Source organism: Geotrypetes seraphini, chromosome 2 (genome assembly GCF_902459505.1).
Source record: "Geotrypetes seraphini chromosome 2, aGeoSer1.1, whole genome shotgun sequence".
Lineage (NCBI taxonomy): Eukaryota > Metazoa > Chordata > Amphibia > Gymnophiona > Dermophiidae > Geotrypetes > Geotrypetes seraphini.
Window position 1 is genome coordinate 6766943 of NC_047085.1, and position 26943 is coordinate 6793885.

Consider the following 26943-nt stretch of genomic DNA (forward strand, 5'->3'; position numbering starts at 1 on the left):
GAAAGTGTTTGAGGCTTGTGCAGATGAGGACGGAGCTTAGGCATTGGTGGACTGAGGCATTATGACATCACAATCTGAGCTCTAGAATGTTGCTACTTAGGATTTGAAAGTGTTTGAGGCTTGTGCAGATGAGGACGGAGCTTAGGCATTGGTGGACTGAGGCATTATGACATCACAATCTCAGCTCTAGAATGTTGCTACTTAGGATTTTAAAGGGTTTGAGGCTTGTGCAGATGAGGACGGAGCTTAGGCATTGGTGGACTGAGGCATTATGACATCACAATCTCAGCTCTAGAATGTTGCTACTTAGGATTTGAAAGGGTTTGAGGCTTGTGCAGAAGAGGACGGAGCTTAGGCATTGGTGGAATGAGGCATTATGACATCACAATCTCAGCTCTAGAATGTTGCTACTTAGGATTTTAAAGTGTTTGGGGCTTGTGCAGATGAGGTCGCAGCTTAGGCATTGGTGGAATGAGGCATTATGACATCACAATCTCAGCTCTAGAATGTTGCTACTTAGGATTTTAAAGGGTTTGAGGCTTGTGCAGATGAGGATGGAGCTTAGGCATTGGTGGACTGAGGCATTATGACATCACAATCTGAGCTCTAGAATGTTGCTACTTAGGATTTGAAAGTGTTTGAGGCTTGTGCAGATGAGGACGGAGCTTAGGCATTGGTGGACTGAGGCATTATGACATCACAATCTGAGCTCTAGAATGTTGCTACTTAGGATTTGAAAGTGTTTGAGGCTTGTGCAGATGAGGACGGAGCTTAGGCATTGGTGGACTGAGGCATTATGACATCACAATCTCAGCTCTAGAATGTTGCTACTTAGGATTTTAAAGGGTTTGAGGCTTGTGCAGATGAGGACGGAGCTTAGGCATTGGTGGACTGAGGCATTATGACATCACAATCTCAGCTCTAGAATGTTGCTACTTAGGATTTGAAAGTGTTTGAGGCTTGTGCAGAAGAGGACGGAGCTTAGGCATTGGTGGAATGAGGCATTATGACATCACAATCTCAGCTCTAGAATGTTGCTACTTAGGATTTTAAAGGGTTTGAGGCTTGTGCTGATGAGGTCGTAGCTTAGGCATTGGTGGAATGAGGCATTATGACATCACAATCTCAGCTCTAGAATGTTGCTACTTAGGATTTTAAAGGGTTTGAGGCTTGTGCAGATGAGGACGGAGCTTAGGCATTGGTGGACTGAGGCATTATGACGTCACAATCTGAGCTCTAGAATGTTGCTACTTAGGATTTGAAAGTGTTTGAGGCTTGTGCAGATGAGGACGGAGCTTAGGCATTGGTGGACTGAGGCATTATGACATCACAATCTCAGCTCTAGAATGTTGCTACTTAGGATTTGAAAGTGTTTGAGGCTTGTGCAGATGAGGACGGAGCTTAGGCATTGGTGGAATGAGGCATTATGACATCACAATCTCAGCTCTAGAATGTTGCTACTTATGACTTTAAAGTGTTTGAGGCTTGTGCAGATGAGGATGGAGCTTAGGCATTGGTGGAATGAGGCATTATGACATCACAATCTCAGCTCTAGAATGTTGCTACTTAGGATTTTAAAGTGTTCGAGGCTTGTGCGGATGAGGACGGAGCTTAGGCATTGGTGGAATGAGGCATTATGACATCACAATCTCAGCTCTAGAATGTTGCTACTTAGGATTTTCAAGGGTTTGAGGCTTGTGCAGATGAGGACGGAGCTTGCAGGAATGGGGCAGGGACAGGAAAAGAACTCGCTGGGACGGGACCAGAAAATGAGTTCCCACGGGGACAGGCAAAAATTTATCTCCATGTCATTCTCTACTTCACACTACCAGGAGGTGCAGAAAAGTTCTCAGTCCAACCAAGAAGAGAACGATGTGGATATGGTTCAGTCAATGATTTGAAACAAAGTCAAAAACATAGAATTTCGTTTCTGCAAATTGGCACTTTATGAAATAAGATAACCCTCTTTTCAGCTACAGTGGTAAAATAAGGCTCAGAATTTAGGAAGCTGGTTGGTTGGTTGGGCTGAGATCTTTTCAGCACCCCCTCGAAGTATGGTAACCTTGAAGTCGGAGCACCGAGCACACTGAATTAATTTATAAATTAAAATATAAATTTGATGGTACAGGTATGACAATTTTTTACTAATTTGGGTACCTTTTTTTTATATATATTTACAGTACTCCCCCGATATTCACGGGGGTTCCGTTCCAGGCCCAGGTCTCTTCCTCTAAGTCTGTATATAATAAAAGTGAAGTACTTTGGGTTTAGCATCAAATCCGTGAACCTTTACTCTTCGTGGACTGTTGCTCCAGACTCCCTTTCAAACTGAAGTTTATTTCTAAATATTAAACTGAATTTGAAAACAGGCTTCTTGCTTTTTGGCCCTGAAGTAAAAGCAAGGAATGTTGCTCCTATTTGGGTTTCTGCCAGGTCTTCATGACCTAGACTGGCTAACATTGGAAACAGGAAACTGGGCTAGATGGATTCTTACATTTTTACGCTGCTTTTGTAACCCAGTTCTCTCTTATATAGCATGTAGTTTGCTATCAGCAGAAAACTGTGGCCCAAAGCTTTTTGTATCTTCCCCACGTGTCACCCTTAAGGCTGAGGAAACAGGAGTTGAAAATTCTACAAGCCCATGAGACTGTCCAGCTCAGATGCACCAGTAGTTATGCAAATATGGCTGGTGCCCCTTTGTGGACAATGGTCAGATCTCTGAGCATCTCTGCAGCAGAACAGAAACATCTGTGTGGATCAGAGGCCCCAGCTCGGCAGTCATCATCTGTTGGGAGTCGCTCTATGCGATGGGGACCAGTAACATGGTAAAAACCAGGACCATCTTGGGCTGGTGGCCTTTAAAACTTACCATTCATAAAGAACAACAAAGCATGATGGTCGTCCTCTCCTGCCCCTCGTTTCCTTGCCCAGCTCCTCTGCTTCACTTCCTAGCCCCTTTGGAGCACGATGGCTGAGCCACAGAGCTACCATTGCTCCTCCCAGGGAAGTACAGTTGAGCCACAGATCTAGAATCAGGATGGCTGTGCCATGGAGGTAGAGCTGGTTCCTCCCAGATGGCTTTACTTTCCCCAAAGGAAAACAGCTGTGCCAAAGAGGTAGCACTGCTCCTACCAAGGTGGAACTAGCATTCTTTCGCTCCAGCCAAAGACACAGAACAGGAAGTTAATTGTATGGATATAGCAGTGGAACAGCCATGCCATGAAGGCAGTGGCAGATAGGCACCCAGAGCGACACAGGGAAAGACAGTCATTTGTTAGACCTTTGGCACAGCCATCGCTACAGTAACTCCATGCCGGAAAGTTGATCCAGACCTTGGTTATGCCCCATAACTGGGTAAACCAAGCACTGGCTCTTGGCTGAGGTCAGTGACATGGAACTTTCTGGTAGCCCAGGCTAAAACATAATCATTAAAGCTTCCATAAAAAATAATTTTATTTTTTTAAAAATCGCTAATCTGTTTAGTTTTCGCCCCATCTAGCACTTGATTGCTCAGTACTCTGAAGTTGAAACACATTTCTCATCAGTGAAGTACTGAAAACGGATTGCCAAAACTCTCCACTATGACCTGCAGAAGCGAAATGTTTGCAGGTTGTCCAGAACACTGCAGGTAGACTATTTCTGGGGGTTAAAAGATATAAGCATAGTACCCCCATTGGTTGCCTATTTGTAAACATATGGAATTCAAATTGCTCTGCCCGATGTTCAAAGCATGTAACATTGGTCAACCTGAATATTTGTCAAATAAATTGTCATGATATCTACCAGCTAGACCCTTGTGTCCTTCACAAAGGGATCTATTTGAACTGCCAGGATTGAAATGAATTAAATTGTCATCTACAAGAAGCAGGGCTTCTTTGCAATTCTTTATTAAGTATCTTTCATGGCGATTGCTCTTAATTAACTTTTCGTAAGATGATTAAATCTATCTTATTTCAGCAGTATTTTATGTAATTGCTGCTTGATTATGATCTAAGCTGTAGACTGATTTTTATTTGTTTGTTAGACTAAGATCTTTTGGGTTTGTATTTGTCTTTTACTGATGCCATATTTTTTTCTCGTAACTTGTTTATATTGTAAACCACTTAATAACTGGCTGTCAATAACGGTATATCAAATTAATCAGTTCAGTCCAATCATCCCTCAGAACAGCTGGCATGCTGGGCTGCCTTGTGGCTCTGCCTCTGCGCGGCCCATTCCATGGATCCCCCTGGTGACTTTTAGTGATGTCCATTAGCAACTCAAGGCCTTCGACTTTCAGAAAAGTCTTTAAGCCCAACCAACTGTGCCTCATTAAATGTTTCTGAAAGCATCTAGGTCTAGGGAAAGTGATCAGGTCTGGGGAACAAAGGGGGTATTGGATGAAGAGAAATAAAATACAGCTGCTTAGGTGATAAAGCAGAGTAGGCCGGCTGTAGAAGAGATCATATAACCAGTGGTGAGATAAGGGAGCTGTGAGGGGTATGGACCGCCCCAGGAACCATCGTCCCATGAGCGTGGTCTTCCTAAGGATACAGCCCCACCCCTCCTTCTCTCCCCCCACCACCGCTCCCCCATACCCTTTTTACTTCCCCAGCAAGAGGTTCTTGCATCGGCTCTCTCTCCGACATCACTTTCAGGACCCGCACCTAGGAAGTGGCGTCAAAGGGCGAGCCGACACCGACGTGGGCATGCTGCTCACGCCAGAGAACGCGGCAGGGAGGGTGGAAAAGGGGTGCCATTGCCTCGGTCACCGCTCACCCTTACTACGCCGCTGTATATAACCAGTAGTGGTCACCTTTCTGAAAGTCACAATTAGGAATATTCCCACTGTACCCAGGGCCCCAAGACTAGGCTGTGAACTGTGCTGTATTTTGTTTCTTATGAGCAGTTAAATTATCATGAAAGTCCTAGCAAAAAAAACAAAAGTCTCTTATTAACTTGGATTCTTAAGCAGTGTCTTATGCTTGGAGCAACAAACGGTGACAGACACAAGCACCCTCTTCCCTTTCCTGTAGGAAGAGCCCCAGCCTGCTCCAGCAGCATATGAGTCTCGGATTCATCACTTCTTGGTTTTGAAGGACCCCAGGATTTTGGGCATAATTTTGCCTAACTTCCTATCTTTGGCATCTCCATCTCCTTCTGCTTCTCCTTGACTTGGCTGCTCATCTTTCTTGCAGAAAACCTCAAACCGGCTGTAGACCCGTTTCTCCTTACGCATATTCTCCATCTTCTTCAGAAGAGTCTCCCTGTCCTCTGAAGAGGCTTGAGAAGGCTTCAGGAAGCGATTTTGGCTGGTAAAACTTTCTGAACTAGGGATCTGGCCCTGCTCAGGTGTCTCTTCCCCTTTGTTCTCCAGGTCATTGGTGGATGTCACCTGTTGAGCCTGCTTAAGGAGTTCAGCTCGGTTCTTTTGGCTATTGGCAGAGATTTGTTCCAAGATGACTTTGGTATCATCCCTGAGATTGCTACTATAAAGGACATTGGAAGTGGAGGAACTTAGCCTGCTCTGGGAGGGCTGAATGGTTTTGGAAGCTGGGGCAGTTTTGTAGCTCATCTCCTCACTGTTTGCCACAGAAGTGACCTCATGAACATCCCCTTTGGACAGCTGTCTCAGAGCCGTATTCTGTTTCTCAATCTTAGCACTGTCCTGGACAGTTTCCTCCTCTGCCTTCTTCTCTACTTTTGTGTTCAGAAGCTGCTTCAACTTTAAGGAGCCCTTCCGGAAAAACTCCCTGGTAGGCTGGTCTGACTTGGTTGAACTCTCGGCATCTGTCTTGGTTAAAAAGCTTGATGATTCTGGGCTCCTGGCCAAGCTTTCCAGAGCATTCCCAAAAACTAAGGCAGAGTATGGCTTCTTGGTCTCCTGGGGAGTTTTCAATGAATCTGAGTTTCCTCCCAAAGAAATCTGGCTTTCTTGTGGTTCTGGGAGAGCTGGTTTAGTGGTCTCTAGAAGAGATGATTTAGTGGCATCTGGAAGAGCTAGGTTGCTGGCCTCTTTGATCTGGAATTGAGTTTCTACCTTTTCCATCTTGCTACTCATAATCCCTTGATTCAGGAGTGCCTCAAACTGTGAGCTTACAGTAGACTTACTGTACTGACTATTCAAGAGTGTCCGAGCGAATGATTCCTTTGTGTCTAGCACCTTAGATTCCATGGCTTTGAATGTCATAGTTTCTGTGCTCTTTTTCTGAGTGCTCTGAGAGTCTTCCTGCAGAAAGCTGGAGACTGCTTTAGTGTGGCTCATGGCAGTGGTCTCTGAATCTTTACCTACAGTCTTATACCTCTCCAGGAGATCAGCCACTTTAGTAGAGGAGGTCCTCCCACCATCATTCTCACTAGTCACCTCACTGGTGGCCTGCTCCTTCTGGAACAGCTGCAATGTGTCACTCGCCGAGTTGTGCTGTTCCACTTTAGAGCTGCTGAAGATAAGTGAGGATCTTAGTCTCGAGCTCCTTTGAATCAGAGGATTGATCCTGGACCGGAAGGAATCCTGTCTCACCAAAGAATTTGATTCACTGTCTTTATCAGTGCTGGTAGTCTCTTTGAATTGCTCAGGAGCCAAAGCTGAGTTGTTAAATGGCCCTGTAAGTTTGTAAGAGGGGATCGGGTCATTGGAATTCTTCGGCAGGGGCTCGCTGGGGACCACTTCTTTTTCCATAGGAACCAAGACATCATCACAGATTTCTGTGTCTATGGGAACCGGGAGGCCCTCTTCTCCTTGCTCTGATTGGTAGGCACTCAGGTAGGATGAGATTCTCCAGTTGCGGAGACCCTGCTTATTCTGTTGAGGTTTCTTATCTGTGTCTTGGTCTTGTAAGAACAGCCTTTGCTCCAAGTTCTGCTTCTGAGTTGGAGAGGTCTGACATATAAACTTCTGGCCAATGTTTTGCCTCTTCTGAGACCTCTGTCCTAGTATCCCATCTCCTGCTAGGTTCACCTGGTCTGATCCATATCTCACCTCCCGGGAAGAACCAGACGGAACATAATTTAGTCTCTGGGAATAGCCTTCTTGCTGGTAGTTGGATTCAATGGGCAGAGCATTTGGGGTGTATCTAGGGTCATTTCCAAATCCCTCCAATTCCTGGAAGCCTTGGCGGGCAGCTCGGATTCGCTCAAACAGCCCTTGTGGTCGGTTGGCACCAAACATACGCTCAGTTTGGAAGGTTTGCTCCTTCTGGAAGTGGCTAGCCTGGAATCTGTAATCATCATTGTTCACGAACATTTGTTTGCTGTACTGCTTGGAGGCCATGTAGTTTTCATATGTACCCTCTGCAAAGCTGTGCCTTTTGAAGGCGTCCATTTCCAGCTGCTTGCTGAACATTAATGCTCTTTTCTGCTCCATTTGAGTTCTCTCCATTTCCATCTGCTGTGCCATCTTCTTAGCAATCATCTGCCGCATTCCAGACCCTTCCATTGTGTGCCGAAGAACGTCATCACGTCGGAAGCTCTGAAGGAACACCTTTTCTGGATCCATCCTATCATAGGAATTGTAGGAGTTCTGGGAACCATCATCCTTGGGGAACATCATCTGGAGCTTTCTTTGGTAGAATGGACGGGCACCACCATAGGGAGCCACGGTATATGGGTTGTCTACTTTTACCAGGGCATTCTGCGCAGGAATGAGGGGGTCTGACTGGGCAAAGAGAATCCGGAACTCCTCATCAAAGCTAGCCACTAGCTCCCCTTGGAAGATGTGAGCCATGCTACGGTGGATCTTTTCAAAGGACCACATGAAGCTGCAAAAAAGAAAAAGGAGAAACAGGTTAAGAGAGTGTGATGCATACAGGATATCTTTGGTATTAGTTCCCATTCACTAAGGAAATGAAACCGCCAGGGTGAATGGGGCTCCACACCATTATTCCTGGAAGTTCTGGTTTCTGCATATATTGTGTCTATATTTCCAGTGACATCTTGAGTGGACATAAGGCATGCCTTTCACTTACATACTCAGTCAAATAAACACAGATGGGGGCAAAGGACAAAAAATGTCCTAAATCCAATGAAATAATCACTCTTAATCGATTTCAAAATGTACTGTTTCAAGGATACTTCAACTGTTAGTAAATTTTATGCTCAGAGTCATGGAGGCAATAACAGGGGAGAACCTCAACACTACTGCCTCACCGCCCAATCATTGCATATTGAAGAAACTTTTGTAAGAAGTACGGTTGTTTGAATTTCTAACATCATCTGAAACTCAGGCTACTGTTTGCTCTATACTTTTATGATTTGAATCTAAACAGCAAACTTATCTTACGGCTTGCAGGTTGCGACATGACACGTTTCGTTCCTGCTTCAGGGAACCAACAATATTTTGCAAAAGTTTTCTAATTATGGGCGATGTAGACTCAAAAGGTTAGACACGTCTTACACATTAGCCAAACAGTTCTTTGATAGGAGGACATTTCAATGATAGGAGGAAGTTCAAAGAACTGTTTGGCTAATGTGTAAGACGTGTCTAACCTTTTGAGTCTACATCGCCCATAATTAGAAAACTTTTGCAAAATATTGTTGGTTCCCTGAAGCAGGAACGAAATGTGTCATGTCGCAACCTGCAAGCCGTAAGATAAGTTTGCTGTTTAGATTCAAATCATAAAAGTATAGAGCAAACAGTAGCCTGAGTTTCAGATGATGTTAGAAATTCAAACAACCGTACTTCTTACAAAAGTTTCTTCAATATGCAATGAATGGGCGGTGAGGCAGAAGTGTTGAGGTTCTCCCCTGTTATTGCCTCCATGACTCTGAGCATAAAATTTACTAACAGTTGAAGTATCCTTGAAACAGTACATTTTGAAATCGATTAAGAGTGATTATTTCATTGGATTTAGGACATTTTCACTTACACACAGCATGCCATGAAATTAGGTGAGAGCAGTGGAATAGCCCACCCTGCAACAGCGCAGTCTTGTTGGGGCTGATGGGATGTTGTCTGTGAAGCCACTCCAACTCCCTTCCAGCACAGTTGGCAAGCTGCCCCTAATGCCAAGACCTGGTACATGCTCAGTTTTGAAGTGTACACAAAACAGGTGTAAACGAAAACTGAGCACTTGCCACTGGCCCTGTTTCGGGAATTGCATTCGCTACCGCTCAAGGCACGTATTGTCTAAATTCTCTCGGAAAACTCGTCTTATTTGCCTATCCATCAGTGAAGGGTTGCAAGCTTAAAAGATATCACGAACGTGTAAGCTGCGCTGGAGGGAATTAGGATGTCTTCACAGATGTCGTAGGTTGGTTGGGCTTGAGGATCCCATCAGCTCAGGTTAGGCTGGGAGGGCAGTGGGCAGGGGGAGGGGGTACATTGTCATTTTGCTGGTACGTTCACCCAAAATTTGGGGTCCGGTATGCCACTAAGGAGTCCACCTTATTACACAAATAGTGCATCAAATAAGATTTCTTTCAGATATTTGTAATTATTTTGGTTATTTGACCCCATTCAACCACTCAACCTACTTTTCAGCGGAGACTTCTTCTGCTGTTTGGGAAATAATGTCTCCTGTGTACGATGGTCCTTCTTTATTTGATCAATAATGTGGAGCTGGATAATATACATTTTCTAATCCTTGCTCCTGATCACTTTGTGCTTGTATTTTTTATCAAGGTAACATCTGTCTTTATATTATTACCCCAGGAAGAGCCAACATGGCAGGGACAGATGCAAGCGTGTTCGTCAATAGGTATCTCCAGGTCTGTCTATTTTCTACCCCCAGGAAGTAGGTAATATATTGAAAACAAACTATATGTTGACTGGTCTCCAGCAAACTCGTAATTTGCCTAGTCTCAACACTGTGAGTGGGGTAAGACAGAGGTTTCCCTAAAAATGATCTGTTTAGTCTCAATATCTAACTACTACATCGATAATTCACCTACCATTAAGGGGGTGCTGAAAAGTTCGCAGCCCAGCCAGCCAGTTTCCTAAATTCTGAGCTGTAGCTGAAAACCATGCTATCTTGTTTCATTAGGGGCCAATTTGCAGAAACAAAATTCTATGTTTTTCACATTGTTTCAGATCACTGATTGAACCATATCCACATCATTCTCTTCTCGGTTGGGCTGAGAAGTTTTCAGCACCCCCTCGTATGACCAGCTCCACCGCACATATAGATTAAACCAAATTCTGGTACCAGTGGCTAATTTACACGTCTGTACATGTATATAACCAAAACGAGTTTGTTAACAGTCCACCCGAGTTATAAAGCCTCTCCCCGCCCCTTGCTGTTTGATCTGATCTCCCCAGCTGAATTCCACTGCCAACTGAAACACCCAAATAACCATAAAGTCTCCAATGAGCAGCTTCTCTAGGCCCATCAAAGGAGTGGACAGCACTAAATGTCAAAATGTACAGTGCCGCATAGGCCTTGCAGTGCTATAGATGTGATAAATAGTAGTAGTAATGAATATACTGTGCTTTTCTTAAAATGCAGGTTTTTGTGGCAGCAAAAATCTATCGGCAGCAGAGCTGGAATCAAGGTGGAACAAAATCTAGTGCATGGGACCAGAAGACCAGCAGAGGGAGCTGCAGCAGCTCTGCACCTGCCAGAGACCAGAAATGTCTGTGGCTGTAATTTCAGTGAAAGACAAGCTCTGACCAGCAGATGGCAGCATTGCACTGCTTCTGCCAGTCAAGGGGCGGAGCAAAGATCACTGAAGATGATCTCTGGAAACAGGAACCAGCATGGAGGTTTATAAGCCTGCAGTTGCAAGTTCTCTCAAACTCTGCCCCTCACCAGGTTCTCCTCACCTACGTTGTGGAGAAGGGGAAGGATAGGCATTTGCTTTTGAAAATCTGCCACCGCTCGTATAGGACCCAGTTTTAAAAGGATGTTTTCCCATTCTCTTTCTTAACCGATCAAGGGGCATATTCACTAACCTGCCCGATCGTGTCCGATCCTTGGCAGGCTGACTGATCCACAACAGGTCTTTATTCAAATGAGGGCAATCAGAGGAATGCCACCCACCGACCACACGGAGTGCTGGAGAACGATCCTGACACATGTGCAGACCATCTTCTTTGCCTGCAGATGGTCTGCATATGCACTGGCATATGTGCCCGGCAGACCTGGAAACTTTTTTTTTAACTTTGCGAGCCCGTGGTTTTAACTCGCTTTAAACCTGTGGGTTAAAACCATGGGCACGCACTGCGGGGGCGAGCAGAGCAAGGCAGCCAAGAGCAGGAGAGTCGGGGCAGAGAGCAGGAGAATCGGGACAAACAGTCGCTTGTTTTTTGATCGGGCAGCCCAATTGGTGTTCCTGAAATTGTTTTGTGAATCGTGTCCTTCCTACTTTGTATGCCGTTCTTCATTTGCATGCGCAGATCGGATTGGGAGTAAGGTTAGTGAATCGGGTTGGGGTCGCAAAGTGGTCGGGACACGATCGGTGTCCTTAGTGGATCTAGCCCCCAAGTCCTTAGCACGCCATTGTGAAGTGCTATTCAAGTTTAATTTAAAATTTGATTAAATCACTTAATCTTGCTTGTAAGCGATGTACAAAATAAAAAGATTAGAAACAATTAGGGAAGTACAGCATAAAACACACAAACTTAACATAAAAAGACTTACAGTACCAATGGGGAAGAAAGGTAAGAAATACAATATCAAACTGGAAAGAAACAAATAAAGGGAAAAACATAAGGGGGGATTAAAAGAAGAAAGTTAAAAAGAATGAAAAAAGGGGGAAAAAAAGTAAATGATACTATAGAGATGAAATGAATAAGGAGCTCATCCTGGCTCAGAGTCAGAGACTGAAAGCATCCTTGAATAGGAAACATTTAAGGGAGAGTGTGGTGCAGTGGTTAAAGCTACAGCCTCAGCACCCTGAGTTTGTGGGTTCAAACCCACGCTGCTCCCTGGGCAAGTCACTTAATCCCCCACATTAGACAGACTGTGAGCCCACCAGGACAGACAGGGAAAAATGCTTGAGGACCTGAATAAATTCATGTAAACCGTTCTGAGCTCCTTTGGGATAACGGTATAGACATTGGAATAAATAGTGTGAATAACCAGAGCTGGTACTGTGACATCATAATGCCTCACTCCACCAATAAGAGCCACCTCATCAGTGATGTCACAATGGCTGGATTGTCCTATACTTGTTCACAGAAACGAAGAACGGGAAAGAGGAGAGGCGGGATTAGGAAGAAAGATAAGGAGCTCAGTCTTGGCCATGTTTAATTTTAGATGGTGGCAAAGCCATCCAGGATGTAAATGTATTTTACAGCGCTGGGTGTCAGGATCCACCTCACTATTGGGAATGGGGAGGCTAAGGGGACCCATTCTCACTCCTCGCTGTTGGAAGCATTTTCTTGAGGTGTGAGGACTTCATCTTGCTTCTCTTTGTCCTACAGCAAAAAATCTATTGATAAGTCAATGGTGATTTCTGAGTCTAACCGGTTCCATCCAACTCTACTTGGTTGCGTCATTAGACTAAGTGGGTAAAACGGGTGGAGCAATATTTACTAACAGGAGTTGTAGGGGGGAGGGGAGTAATTTGGTGTTTAAGTTGCTCACTCACAATAATTAACTAGAGTGGTGACTCAGACTAGATGGACCATCTGGCCTTTATCTGCCATCGTGTGTCTATGTTTCAATAGAGCAGAGCTGGCAGATAGTGTCTCCTCCCTAGCAGATTGGGGGGGTTTGTTTGAATTTGAAAAAGTTGATGAAGTGCAACTTTGCTTTCTCTGAGCTATGTCTTATCTTCGTTGACCTTCCTTCTTCTCCTCATGGGTTGTTCCGAGGTCGCCAATGAAAACGTTTACTACTGGAACAGCCCAATTTCTGGGCATCATGGCGACCTTGCAAGGTGAGATTTCTGGAGCTAGCTTTAACTATACCTTGACATTAAAGATATCAGGATTGGAGAGGGGAAGAGACAGCAGAGCCCGGCTCTGTCCTGTGCATAGTGATACAAAAGATATCAGGGTGAGGAGCGGAGGGGAGTGTAGAGCTAAGCTCGGTCCAGTCTGTACTGATATTAAGTCCATAGTACGCAACCGCAAGAGTAGAATGGACTTGGGATGGATACATGCAGGTTCTAGAACAGTCTCAGTTATGCTCCTTAGGGTAGCTCAAAAAACACTCATTTCTGACTGCTGGCACCTATACGAAGTTTGGAGGGAGCAGAAGCCACCAAGCCTTGAGCATGAGTATATTTCTTTTAGACAAACTATTTTATTTAACTTAAATACTGGTCCAGTTGCTGGTCCAGAAGCTACTAAGTAGTAGATTTAAAGCAAACTGCAGAAAATATTTCTTCACACAACATGTAATTAAACTCTGGAATTCATTGCCAGAGAATGTGGTGAAATCGGTTAGCTTAGCAGGGTTTAAATAAGGTTTGGATAATTTCCTAAAAGAGAGGTCCATAGGTCATTATTGAGATGGCTTGGGGAAATCCACTGCTTATTCCAAGGATAAGCAGCATAGAATCTGTTTTGCTACTTGGGATCTAGCTGAGTACTTGGGACCTGGGTTGACCATTGTTGGAAACAGGATACTGGGCTTGATGGACCTTCGGTCTGTCCCTCTACGGCTATTCTTATGTGAGTCAAGTATAGGACAATCAAACCAATGTGACATCACTGCTGAAGTTGGCTCTTAGGCACTGGTGGAATGAGGTATTATGACATCACAAAATCAGCCCTGGAATATTGCTACTCTTTGGGCTTCTGCCAGGTACCTGTGACCTGGATTAGCCATAGCTGGAAACAGGATACTGGGCTTGATGGACCTTTAGTCTATCCCAGTATGGTCATTCTTATGTTCTTATGTGAGGCAAGTAAAGGACAATCCAGCCATTGTGACATCACTGATGAGGTTGGCTCTTAGGCATGGGCGGAATAAAGCATTATGACATCATAATCTCAGCCCTGGAATGTTGCTACTCTTTGGGTTTCTGTCTGGTACTTGGGACATGGGTTGGCTACTGTTGGAAAAGGATACTGGGCTTGATGGACCTTCGGTCTGTCCCACTACAGGTATCCTTATGTGAGCCAAGTATAGGACAATCCAGCCATTGTGACATCACTGATGAGTTTGGCTCTTAGGCATTGGTGGAATGAGGTATTATGACATCACAATCTCAGCTCTGGAATGTTGCTACTCTTTGGGCTTCTGCCAGGTACCTGTGACCTGGATTAGCCACAGTTGGGGACAAGATGTTGGGCTTGATGGACCTTGGTCTGTCCCAGTATAGCAATTTTTATATTCTTAAGAAGAGATATTTATCCGACCATGAATCATGCCCATTAGGATGGCAACTTGCTCATACACTTATTCTTCCAAAATCACTGAGGATCACCGCTGATGGTTGATTATACACTTTAAATAATTATTGATGAGGTAGTGTTGAGTCTGTATTGCAATTGATGAACTCTTGAATGCAGGATTTCAAACTCAACCTTAACCCTGATAAGACAAAGTTTTTTTGTTGTGTCGCCACATAAGATTATTCACGAGCCATCGATTAGTATAAATTGTACCTTGTATACAATTCAACCAACAATTAAAATATTGGGAGTTATTTTGGACCAGTATCTGACTATGAAAAACCAAATAGATGTTGTGGTACATAAGGGTTATTACACGCGATGGAAACCTTTTTTTAATTTTCTGTTTTTAAACTTCTGGTACAATCTTTATTATTGAGTCTTTTGGATTATTGTAATATTGTGTGTTTAACAATTCCCAAGAAAGACATGGTTCGACTCAAACGGATTCAGAATACAGTGGTTAGAATGATCTACGGTCTTAAAAAATATGATCAAGTGAGTCCATTGGCTGGTGTTTTGTTTAAGTTGGGTTGCTTTTGCTATAAGGTCATGTATGGTTAACAGATTCTCTCTAGCATCGTAGAAAACTAGTCGAAAGTCTCACGCCCTATTCACCTTCCCGTCAGTCCAGGGCTGCAAAAGTAAGAAATTTCTGGGCCCTACTTTAGCATTCCAAGCAGCTTCACACGACGGAGAATTTCGATTGTTATTGCTTGGAGCCTGTTCTTATAAACGTTTCAGAACTCAACTGAAAACTTATCTCTTTTCAAAATACTTGGTCAAATAATTTCTTTCTGGCATTCTTAAATTGTTTTTAGTTTATAATCTTTTGTAAACCGCGTAGAACTCATGGTTAGGCAATTAAGAAGTATGATGCTATGTTATGTTGACCATTCTTGTTCTAGACCTTTAACTGGAAGTTACATGGCTGACTGGAAATGGTCTAAGTGAACCTTAATATGACAGGCACAGTTCACATGACCTCTAATGCAGTGGTGTAGCCAGACCTCTTATTTTGGTTGGGTCCTCAGTTAGGTTGGGTGGGCCTTCTTAAACTACTCCCCCGCCACGTAATTTATCCTGCATCCTGTCCCCTCTCCTTCTTCCTCTGGATCTGGCATTTGCTGCCACCCACACTGCCTGCAGCCTAGAAACTGTCCGTCCCCCTCCCCCCAGTGTACCTCAGTTCTGTAGAAGCTACGGTGATGGTGCCAGCCTTATTTATCCACTACTTGTGCTGAACCTGCAGGCTTCCCTCTGCTACATCCCACCAGAGAGAAAACAGGAAGTGACATCAGCAAGGGTAAGGCACAGCAGAGGGAAGTGAATATGTGTCACTGCTCCTGCCTGCAAAGCTGATGAGGTTTGGGAAGGGGGAGGTTTAGAAAGAGGGGGGAGTTGCTGGGCGGGAGCAAATGCCAGATCCAGGTGTAGGAAAGAGTGAAGGCCCACCCATAGCTACGCCACTGGACTACAAATAACAGCGATAAAGGCTAAGGAAACTTGGAAGGGGCAACTTTCTTTTTTGGAAAGTTCTGAGTACTGTAGGGTCAATAGAATAGAACAAAGCAATTTCTTCCACAACCTTGATGTTTCTATGTGCTATAGCCTAAAAACTGCAGGTACCGACAGTGGGGTATGTGACTTCTGGAATTAATTACTTTTATTATTATTATTAAGTATTTCTCCGTTTTTAAAGAGATTGTAAGTCCATACCTGAGGTTGGAATTTGATCAGGATTGCTTAATCGCACTTATCCATTACAGCTTCAAAGTGATTTACAAGATAATGGGGAAATAGTTACATCAGATTGTAGAGGAAGAGGGAAAGCAGTTACAATACTTGCAGAGGATTCATTTAATAGATGACTGCAACACTAGATTTTTATCGTTACTGGTAATGATAGTCTCCAGGTTAAGAACGAGGTCTGTTTTTTTAAACTGTTCTGAATTTGTATGTAACTCGGATCTATAAAAATATGTAGTTTAAATAGAAATAAAAGATAGGTCTACACTTACTTTCGCTGTTCATCCATCCATCTCTCTCTTCCCCGTGCATATGTACCGCACGCCTCTCCCACCACCATGTCCAATATTTCTCTCACCCTCCCTATGCCCAACAATTCATCTCTTTCTTCATTTCCCCATATGCACCATCTATCTTTCCCTCTCACTCACCCCACAATTCTCCCTTTCTATTCTTCCACCTCAGCATTTCATAGAAACATAGAAACATGACGGCAGATAAAAACCAAATGGCCCATCTGGTCTGCCCATCCGCAGTAACCATTATCACTTCCTCTCTCTAAGAGATCCCACTTGCTACCACCTCTTCTGGGAGACTATTCCATGCATCTACCATCCTTTCTGCAAAAAAGTATTTCCTTAGATTACGCTAGAGACTATCACCTCTTAACTTCATCCTATGCACTCTCATTCCAGAGTTTCCTTTCAAATGAAAGAGACTCGACTCGTGTGCATTTACACCACGTAGGTATTTAAGCGTCTCTATCATATCTCCCCTCTCCCATCTTTCATCCAAAATATACTCCCTCCATTCTATGTTCCTCTCCTCTCTCCTTCCATTCTGTGTCCCAAGTTCATGCTCCCTCCCTACTTCCTTCCCTCCCTTGTTCGAAGTTTGTGCTCCCTCTCTTCCTTCTGTGTCCCAGCGCAACCCTGCCTCTCTCTTCCTGTGTCAACGCGCCCCTTCTTCCTCCCTTTCTGTCAAAATATGACCCTCCTCCTCCTCATTTTCGTGTCCCAACGTCCCAAATTCATGCCTCTTGCCGGTGTTTAATTCCTCTGGCCAGCTCTCTCCTCCCAGTCACACTTTGCAAAGCCACGGCTGCTGGTTCCTGCACGCGGCTCGCGGCTGACCCAGAAGTCTTCCTTCACATCAGAGGGGTGCGTTGGCACAAGAAGCAAGAGGCAGAACACCAGTTCGTAAGTACAAGTTTGACGTAAGCTGGTCGTTCTTAAACCGGGGGACTCCCTGTATTTTGAATTATTGCATGTGATGTAGTGTTGTATATCTGTATATCTGATGATTTAAACCAAACTAAAACTTAGCTTTGTGTACGGGGTCTTCAGCCAAAAAGGAGCGCGACTCGGTTAACAGTAACTAAAAACATACTGAAAAAAGTAACAATCAGAAAATATTAATATGACTAGTTTCCAAAGTGTTTGGCAAATAAAATAGTTTTTAGAGATTTACGAAAAAGTTGAAAAGGACCAGGACCCCTTAAAATAAGAGGAAGTTCGTTCCATAGTTGAGAAAATTTGAAAACCAAGGACTGACTGAAATTCTTGACTCCTTTGATTCCTTTCACTTTAATACTTTTGGCTCAAATCATTAATAAACAAGTCACATATCCCACTCTTTGTACCTTTTAGCTCAGCAGGTCACATGTACAGCCCGATAGAGGAGGAAGAAGGGCCCAAGGTTGACACCCGTTACCTGTAATTCCCGCTGAGTACCATGGTACAATCAACCAGTAGAAACTTCTCCATGAGGTTGCCCTTGAACGATGCCCCCGTTCGGCAAAAGTAGGTAGAACCCATAACAGTCCTCACCCTGAAAAACTACAAAACAGCAGAAAACAAAAAGGGGGTCAGAGATATAGACAGACATAGGGTTACGGCAAAATATCTGTGGGTGGGGTGTTGTGTCTACATCGAACAAAGAAAAGGAGCAAAAAAAACCCACACGCAATCCAACAGAGGGAAAAACTTGGGATAAGCCTTGGGACAAGCAAATTGTGTTTTAATAAACTCAAAGCAAATGCAAAATCACGTAAATAAAAGCACATCTGTAAAAATGTCCTTATGTTGAAAGGATCCAGCCAATGAGCCGACACGGTCCGTGTTTCAGGAGGAGACCTGCCTCGGGGGGAAGGGGGGTCTGTAGGTCTGAAGAAAATACACTTAAAATGACTAAATCATAATAACAATAATAATTGAAAATATAAAGTCAAATGGCGTGAAAATGAAATGGGAAAACAATATCAACCATATTGAAAATAATTATTGTTATTATGATTTAGTCATTTTAAGTGTATTTTCTTCAGACCTACATACCCCCCTCCCTCCCCCCGAGGCAGGTCTCCTCCACCTGGGGGCCGAAACACGGACCGTGTCAGCTCATTGGCTGGATCCTTTCAACATAAGGACATTTTGACAGATGTGCTTTTATTTACGTGATTTTGCGTTTGCTTTGAGTTTATTAAAACACAATTTGTTTGTCCCAAGGTTGACATTTCTATACCACTCGTTTTCCTTGTGTTAAGTGTCTACAACAGGGGTGGGCAACTCCAGTCCTCGAGGGCCGGAATCCAATCGGGTTTTCAGGATTTCCCCAATGAATATGCATTGAAAGCAGTGCATGCAAATAGATCTCGTGCATATTCATTGGAGAAATTCTGAAAACCCGACTGGATTCCAGCCCTCGAGGACCGGAGTTGCCCACTCCTGGTCTACAACAAGGTATTTTGGAAAAAATTAGACTCAGCCTTTACCCAGCTAGGGTTCCAAGACAGGCAGTAGCCATGATTTCATTTCAGCAGGGCTTGAGTTCTTTTCCAAAACCTGAAAGGATAAGCAGAGGTGGGGGGCAAGGAAGGACATCTGACTGCCATCTGCTTCAACCCTAAATTCCCTTCTGAGGATGAAAACCCTGAGACATTTGACCACGTGGGACGGTTTAACCTGGGTAGAACTGCAAGCTTTATAAGGGCTGGGCGCTTTCTAACCAAGGGCCGGATTCTCAAAACTCACGGGTAAAATCTGGCAGTGGGATTGATTTTTCTTTTCTGGCGATTCTCAGTATAATAATATGCAAATTATATGCACACTATTTGTGTGGAGAATCACCAGTAAAGAGGGGGAGGGGGAGGAACTGTGCCTGGAGCTTACTCAGAAGAGTAATCGCTAGGTTCAGCTCCTCCCTCCCTGCCCTGATCAACTGAACTGCAGATCTCCCCGAGTCCTGCTCAGCTGATTGACCGGAAGGGAGAGCAGGAGAAGGAAAAGTCCCACCTTGCCTGCCGCTGACCAGCCCTCCACACGAGATCAGTGGGAGGGATGCCCATTCCCTCCAGCCTTGGTCACCGCTGTCCGGACCTGCCCAGACCCACCCCACACACACAACCCTGTGCTTTAGCAGGAGGGATGCCCCCCCCCCCCCGACAATCCCCACCCCCTGTACCTTCAAATTAAAGGATGGCAGGAGGAATAACCACTCCCTAAAGCCAGCAGGAACGCCTCTTCGAATGGCGGGCCTTCCCCTTCCTGGTGCATCCTGGGAAGCACTATGAGAGGACTAAGTCCTGATTGTCTCACGTGCTTAAGGCCTTGCCCTATCTCAGGATGCACTGGGTAGGGGCCTAAGGCTCTGAATGGCTCAGGTTGTAAGGCCCCTCCCAGGGGAGGGGGCCTTAGGCACCAGAGCCAATCAGGGTCATAGGCCCTTCCTAGTACACCCCAGAATGGGAAGGGGAATGTCTGCCATTTTGAAAAGGCAGGCCTGCCGGCCAGTGGGAATGCACATCTCTCCTGTTGCCCTTGAATTTAAAGGTGAGAGGAGAGTTGGGTTGGCAGGAGGGAGTGGGCATCCCTCCTGCCTTCCTTCAAGTTAAAGGTACAGGGGGCAAGGGGTTCTCATGGGGGCCGGGGACCCTGGCGGCAGGAGGGAGTGGCATCCCCTCTGTTGATTTTTTTTTTTTAAGTGCTGGGGATAGGAGACATCAAATGGTCCTGGGTGGGGGGGATCGGTGGAAGGGAGGGAGGAATTGGGGGTCTTTTTTTTATTTGAGGGCAGGAGGGTATTTTTTATGGTGGGGTCTGTGCTGTCAAGCCTTACTTTCCTGTCAGTGCCTAACCCAATCAGTGCTCAGGAACTGACCAGAAAGTAACGACAGATCAAACCCTGCCGGAAAATTTTGCCTGGGCAGAAAGTTTAGGGAATCGTCAGGAGTGCTCATTTTAATATTAATGTCCTCGTTGTACTACATTTACATAGTACAATCAGAGGCTGCTAGGAAGCCCAGAGAAGACCACGGTGAACTCTTCCGAGATTTGGCCAGTAAAATACTTGGATGCTAAACCAGCTACGATTAGTTTAGCATCCATCGTCAAATGCACAGTGAGTTTTGAGGATCTGGCCCTTAGTCGCTATTTTCTGTACACTTATAAAACTTTCTTTCTGCAGTCACTCAGTACAAGCAGAGAAATAATCCCCTTGATTTATTCCTAATTAACAAGGGAGTAAAGGGGATGGGACTTAATACTCATATATACCACTTTTTCTGTGTGGTTACAATCAAAGCTGTTTACTTATTTTAGACAGGTCCTTATTTTGTACCTGGGGCAATGAAGGGTTAAGTGACTTGGCCAGAGTCTCAAGGAATCAAACTCACAACCTCAGGGTGCGGAGGCAGTGGCTCTAACCACTAAGCCACTCCTCCACACCTATAAGACCATAGCAGAAAGACTAAATGAATTACTGTATTTGCTTCAGTCTTTACCAAGGAAAATGCTATTTAACAGTAATGATTTGGAGGAACTGAAACAAACCTCACTGAACTGGAAAATGTAATAAAGGCAACTGACAAACTACAGAATAGCAGATCACCTAGACCAGATGGCATCCACCCCAGAGGAAATATGAGCACACAAGAGCTGCCCTACCACAAATACAGCGATTGTATTGAAAAGGGAGCGTGAACAGAGTTCCTCATGTCCTGATGCTGACCTTTTGAAACACAGTCATGGATGGTGAGAAGTCTTTCCTGCAAGCTAAGTATGAATTGCTGTTAAAATTGTTGTACAGACGGATCAACCTCCCTATCTGGCACGCCTTTTGGATTTATATGAGCCATCTAGATCAGAAAAACAAAGACGCCTTATAGTACCATGGTATCATGAAATAGTCCACGATCACATAAGAGACGCAACTTTTGCCGTGAAGGGTCCCCAACTCTGAAATGGCCAACCATTAATAATCAAATTGTTAGGGAATTTCGATACATTTATGGTTAAAAACGCTCTGGTATGGAGAGAACCCTGGAGACATTAGAAATTTAGATTTTTGACTATTGATTTATGTAAATTTCTAAACTAATTTGAATTTAGATTGTCTTATTTACTTTTATTTTATTTTTATATTGATTTATGTAAACCCAATTGTTTGGCTTTTTAGACTATAAGCCAGTCGGGTGGACAATGGGGAGCCCATAGACATCATTTACCTCGATTTTCAAAAGGCTTTCGACAAGGTGCCACATGAAAGGCTACTTAAGAAGCTGTGGAGCCACGGGGTGGGAGGGGATGTGCACAGATGGATCAAGCACTGGTTGTCAGGTAGACTGCAGAGGGTCGGAGTAAAGGGTCAATATTCTGACTGGCGGGGAGTCACGAGCGGTGTGCCACAGGGATCGGTGCTGGGGCCGTTACTCTTTAATATATTCATCAATGACCTGGAAAGGGAGGTAAAGTGTGAGGTTATAAAATTCGCAGACAATACCAAACTGTGCGGCAGAGTTAGGACCAGGGAGGAGTGTGAGGACCTGCAAAGGGACCTGGACAAGCTGGAAGACTGGGCAAACAAATGGCAAATGCGCTTCAACGTGGACAAATGCAAGGTCATGCATATAGGGAAAAAGAACCCGTTGTTCAGCTACAAATTGGGGGGGGTATTGTTGGGAGACAGCAGACTCGAGAGAGACTTGGGTGTGCTGGTGGATGCATCACTGAAGCCATCTGCACAGTGTGCGGCAGCCTCGAAAAAAGCCAACAGGATGCTGGGCATCATAAAGAGGGGCATAACAACCAGAACACAGGAAGTCATCATGCCACTGTATCGAGCGATGGTGCGCCCACATCTGGAATACTGCGTTCAGTATTGGTCGCCGCACCTCAAGAAGGACATGGCGGTACTTGAAAGAGTCCAAAGGAGAGCAACGAGAATGGTAAGAGGGCTGGAACACTGCCCATACGCCGAGAGGTTGGATAGGCTGGGGCTCTTCTCTCTGGAGAAAAGGAGGCTCAGGGGAGATATGATAGAAACCTTCAAGATCATGAGGGGCATAGAGAGGGTGGATAGGGACAGATTCTTCAGACTGAAGGGGACAACAGGTACGAGGGGGCATTCGGAGAAACTGAAGGGAGATAGGTTCAGAACAAACGCAAGGAAGTTTTTTTTCACCCAAAGGGTCGTGGCCACTTGGAATGCGCTACCGGAGGAAGTGATCAAGCAGAATACGGTACAGGGATTCAAACAGGGATTGGACGGATTCCTGAGGGATAAAGGGATCATGGGATACTGAAGGAGGAGCTGGGATGTAACACAAGTATAGAAAGTTAACCAGGTAATGAGTAAAAACCAACCAGGTCGTGCATGTGAAAGACCGGAGGGCTAGGGCTTCGATAGGAAGGCAGGACTTAAATGGGAAGCCAAGGTGGCAAGGGAGCCCCTTCTGATGATTCTGACAGGTCGTGACCTGTTTGGGCCGCCGCGGGAGCGGACTGCTGGGCAGGATGGACCTGTGGTCTGACCCGGCGGAGGCACTGCTTATGTTCTTATGTTCTTAAGACTATGACCCTTGGTGCGGGATAGAAAATTTTAATAAACCTGGAAACTTGAAAGTCAGAACACAAATTGCACTATGAATCTTGATCACACATGCAGATAGGCTGATGATGCAATAGAGCCTATTAGCTTAATATATTAAAGAGTCATACGCTATATACTTTAAAATTTAATATGTATTATAAGAACCTAAGAATAGCCTTATTGGGTCCATCAAGCCCAGTAGCCCATTCTCACGGTGGCCAATCGCAGCGATTGTTTAAATTTCTTCACGCTTTGGAAGTTAGAGCCGACAGATTTTGAATAGTGTTCTGTCGAATTTAATTCCAAGTCTTTCCCGCTCCTGACGAAGACGATGAAACGGAGCTCTGCCGAGTGGCAGTACTTTCTTTATACAGGATTGAGCTAAGTATTCCTCGAGTAGCAGTACTTCTGAAACAGGATTGGCTAAGTACTTTTTTGTGCATTGCGGTTCCTGATGAGAATGTTCCACGAATGAAGTGGCATTATGAACCGTTTGTAGAAAGATGAATTGTGATGAATATATGAATTGTTACGAAGAAATTGAATGTGTTATAGAATTTCTTTATTTTTCTATTTTTTTGACTTCTATATATTTTTCTTAGTATTTTTTATTGTAATTGATATGAGGATTTTTGAATATTTATTTATTTATATACGTTTTCATGAATTTTCAATGACTTAAGTACTTAGGGGTTTAACCATGTATTACTCTATGCTTATAACAATCATTACATTGCATTTCATTAGAGATTTTTATTCCGCCATTACCTTGCGGTTCAAGGCGGATTACAAAAGAGTTAAAAAAGGTGGTTACAATGGAAGAACATTTGTCCTTTCTAGAGAGGTAAAGAGTAGGTCATGTAGTTTCTGTGTGGCGGGAAGAGGGAGGGAGGAAGGAAGGTAAGTTTGATGTTAGGACTGTTTCAGGAATTTCTTTTCTGAACATCTTGTAGTCTGGGGTCGTTATCAGTAAACTGGAGATTTGGTTATCTAGTTTAGCTGCTTGAGTGGCTAGGAGGCCATCGTATAGTTTTTTCCGTTTTACTTCTTTGATCGAGGGTGTGTGTGAATGGGGTGTGTGTTTTTCTATGTCTGACTGAGGTAGTTTGGATGAGGTGGTTCTTCAGGTAGGTTGGGCTGTTTCTGTTTAAGGTTTTAAATAACATACAGTAGAATTTAAATAGTATTCTTTCTTGGATTGGTAGCCAATGTGAGTTGATCTATGCTTCTGTAATATGGTCGTGTTTTCTCAATGAGTAGATGAGTCTCAGAGCTGTATTTTGGATTGTTTGCAGTTGTTTAGTCATTGTAGCAGGGCAGGGGAGGTAAAGGATGTTGCAGTAATCTAATAGATTTAGGATTAGGGATTGTACTATAAGCTGGAATTGTGTTCTTTCAAAGAATTTCCTGACTTGTCTTGGGTTTCTCATTACTGCGAAGGATTCTGTATTGTTTTATTTATTTGCGGTTGCATGGTGCAGCATCGGTCTATAGCAGTGGTCTCAAACTCAAACCCTTTGCGGGGCCACATTTTGGATTTGTTGGTACTTGGAGGGCTGCAGAAAAAATAGTTAATGTCTTATTAAAAAAATGACAATTTTGCATGAGTTAAAACTCTTTATAGTTTATAAAACTTTCCTTTAACAGTTAAAGGAAATATATATAAACTATAAAGAGTTTTACCTTATGCAAAGTTGTCATTTCTTTAACAAGACATTAACTATTTTTTCTGCGACCCTCCAAGTACTCTATTTTTTTCTGCAGCACTCACATTTAAAGTTCAATATCTTTTCTTTCTCAAAACTGGCACATTTCAATCACTAAATTGAAAATAAAATAATTTTCCTACCTTTGTTTGGTAATTTCATCAGTCTCTGGTTGCACTTTATTCTTCTGACTGTGCATCCAATACTTCTTCCCTTCTTTCAGCCTCCTGTATGCTTCCTCTCCTCCAGACCACATTCCTTCCCCCAACTTTTTCTTTCTTTCTCTGTCTGTCTTTCTCTGATTCCGAGCCCCATTTTTTTGCTTTGTTTCTGGTTCCCTGTCCCCCCTCCTTCTTTCTTCCTTCCTCCGTGCCCCATTTTTTGCTTTTTTTTCTGACCCCCTGTCCCCACCCCACCTTCTTTCTTTCTTTCTTCCTTACTTCCTGCCCTCCCCCATGCCACCGCTGCCGCGGAATAGGCTGCTGCCGCTGCCGTTATCGGGAACAGGCAAAGATCTCCCTGCTTCTCTTCTGCACTGGGCCGACCAACTCTTGCCGCCCGATGTCAATTCTAACGTCGGAAAGGACGTTCCGGGCAGCCAGGCAGCGTTTGGCTAGCCAGAACGTCCTCTCGACGTCAGAATTGACGTCGGGCCGCGAGAGTTGGTCGGCCCCACAGGGAAGAGAAGCAGGGAGATCAAAAAACACGGTGCCGGCCTGATCCCCGATGGCAGCAGTGAGAAGGGAAGGGAAGCAGGTTGGGCACCACTGCTCTAGATGAGCCGCGAGCCACACTCTAGGGAGAACAGTGGACTGCCCCCCCCCTTGGTACGCCACTGGAGCATCAGCGTGTCTGGCCAGCTCGTTCGTTCAAAGCCGCGGGTGGCGGCTCCTTGCAAGATTCGTGCCTGCGTCTGAAGCCTGTCTGATGTTGTGACATCAGAGAGGCTTCCGATGCAGGAGTGGATAGCGCAAGGAGCCGCCAACCCGCGGCTTTGAACGAACGAGCCGGCTGCTGCTCCAAAAGGAAGAGAATGATGCCTCAGACCACGGGCCGCAAATAAAACCTGGAGAGCCACATGCAGCCCTCGGGCTGCGTGTTTGAGACCGCTGGTCTATAATCATTCCTAGTAATTTTATGTGGTTTGAATGGGATAGTTGATTGAGTTGATTTCTATGTTGGTTATGGTTGGGACTTTGTCGTTTTCGAGGAGTATGAATTTAGTTTTGTCTGTGTTGAGTTTCAGTTTGTGATCTATCATCCAGGTCGCTACTGTTTCTAGTATTCGGTGTAGCGTGTTTGTCATGGCGGTCTTTGGCTAGTCAAAAGGTATGAGAATGGTAATGCCATCTGCATAACTATAGGTGGTTATGCCTAGGTCATCCAGGTAAGTTCCGAGAGAGGCAGTGTATAGGTTGAAGAGAGTAGGGGATAGCGGGGATCCTTGTGGTACGCCGCAGGGGTTGGACCAAGGTTCAGATTTTTCTTCATCTGATTTTACTCTGTATGTTCTGGATTTTAGGAAGCCTTCAAACCAAGAGTATACTTTATCTGAGATGCCTATTGCATCCAAAATTTGCAGTAGGATGTTATGGTCTACCAGGTCAAATGCTGCAGTCAGGGGGGTCACGTGATGCGTTTGCTGTGAACAGACGTGTGCCCTCGAGCTCTCCGGCCTCCGGTCTCCAAAAATCGGCTACAATCTATTAAAATACTGACTGATCGGCATTGTTATCTTCGGGGACCTTCTTTCAGCTTTGGGCGAGCGTACGACCTCCGGAGCGACGGATTGAGGCCGGAATGCCGGTCCGATCAGTGAAGACGCCAAAACACAAACCTGTCTTCCCTGCACATAAAATGGCATCGCCGCCGACTCCGTCTTCAGCCCCGGCGCAATGGGGAGAGTGGGCACAAGAAATATCTCGCATGGTGACGGCAGCACTGGAGGATCGTCTCCACAAACTTCAGTCAGCAGTGGACTGCATTAATGAACGTTTCGAGTCGCAGGTGACCCGAATTGCGGCGGTGGAGCAGCGCGTCTCAGACGGAGAGGATGCGGCCCTGCGGAATCGCAACAGCATGGTCGCGTTGCAAGCCCAGGTGACAGTGTTGACAGACCGAATCGACGAACAGGAGAATCGTCAACGCCGGAATAATCTCCGCGTAGTGGGTCTCCCTGACCTTTACAAGTTTTTTCAAATTTGGCTCCCGACTCGACTGGGCTTGGAGACTCCACCGAGTGGCTTTCTCTGTGAGCGAGCACACCGCATGGGACAATGCTTGGGAGATCAGAACCGCCCTAGGGCTGCGATTGCCCGGTATCTTAACTGGAGAGAAAAGGAGCTCATACTACAGGCGTAC

At 44.7% G+C, this 26943-nt stretch overlaps 1 protein-coding gene across 7 annotated transcripts in view; it reads right to left on the minus strand.

The window, feature by feature from the left end:
* Nucleotides 1–1929: 1929 nt before the first annotated feature.
* FAM83H (family with sequence similarity 83 member H) overlaps nucleotides 1930–26943 on the minus strand; it is an 89030-nt gene continuing 64016 nt past the window's right edge. For all 7 annotated transcript variants that reach the window (XM_033933100.1, XM_033933102.1, XM_033933104.1 and 4 more), the window contains exons 4-5: nucleotides 17726–17850; nucleotides 1930–7736 (exon numbers count right to left, since the gene is read on the minus strand). In XM_033933100.1, the coding sequence (XP_033788991.1) occupies nucleotides 5060–7736; nucleotides 17726–17850 (2802 nt within the window). In that variant the 3' untranslated portion in view covers nucleotides 1930–5059. The remainder of the gene's footprint in view (nucleotides 7737–17725; nucleotides 17851–26943) is intronic.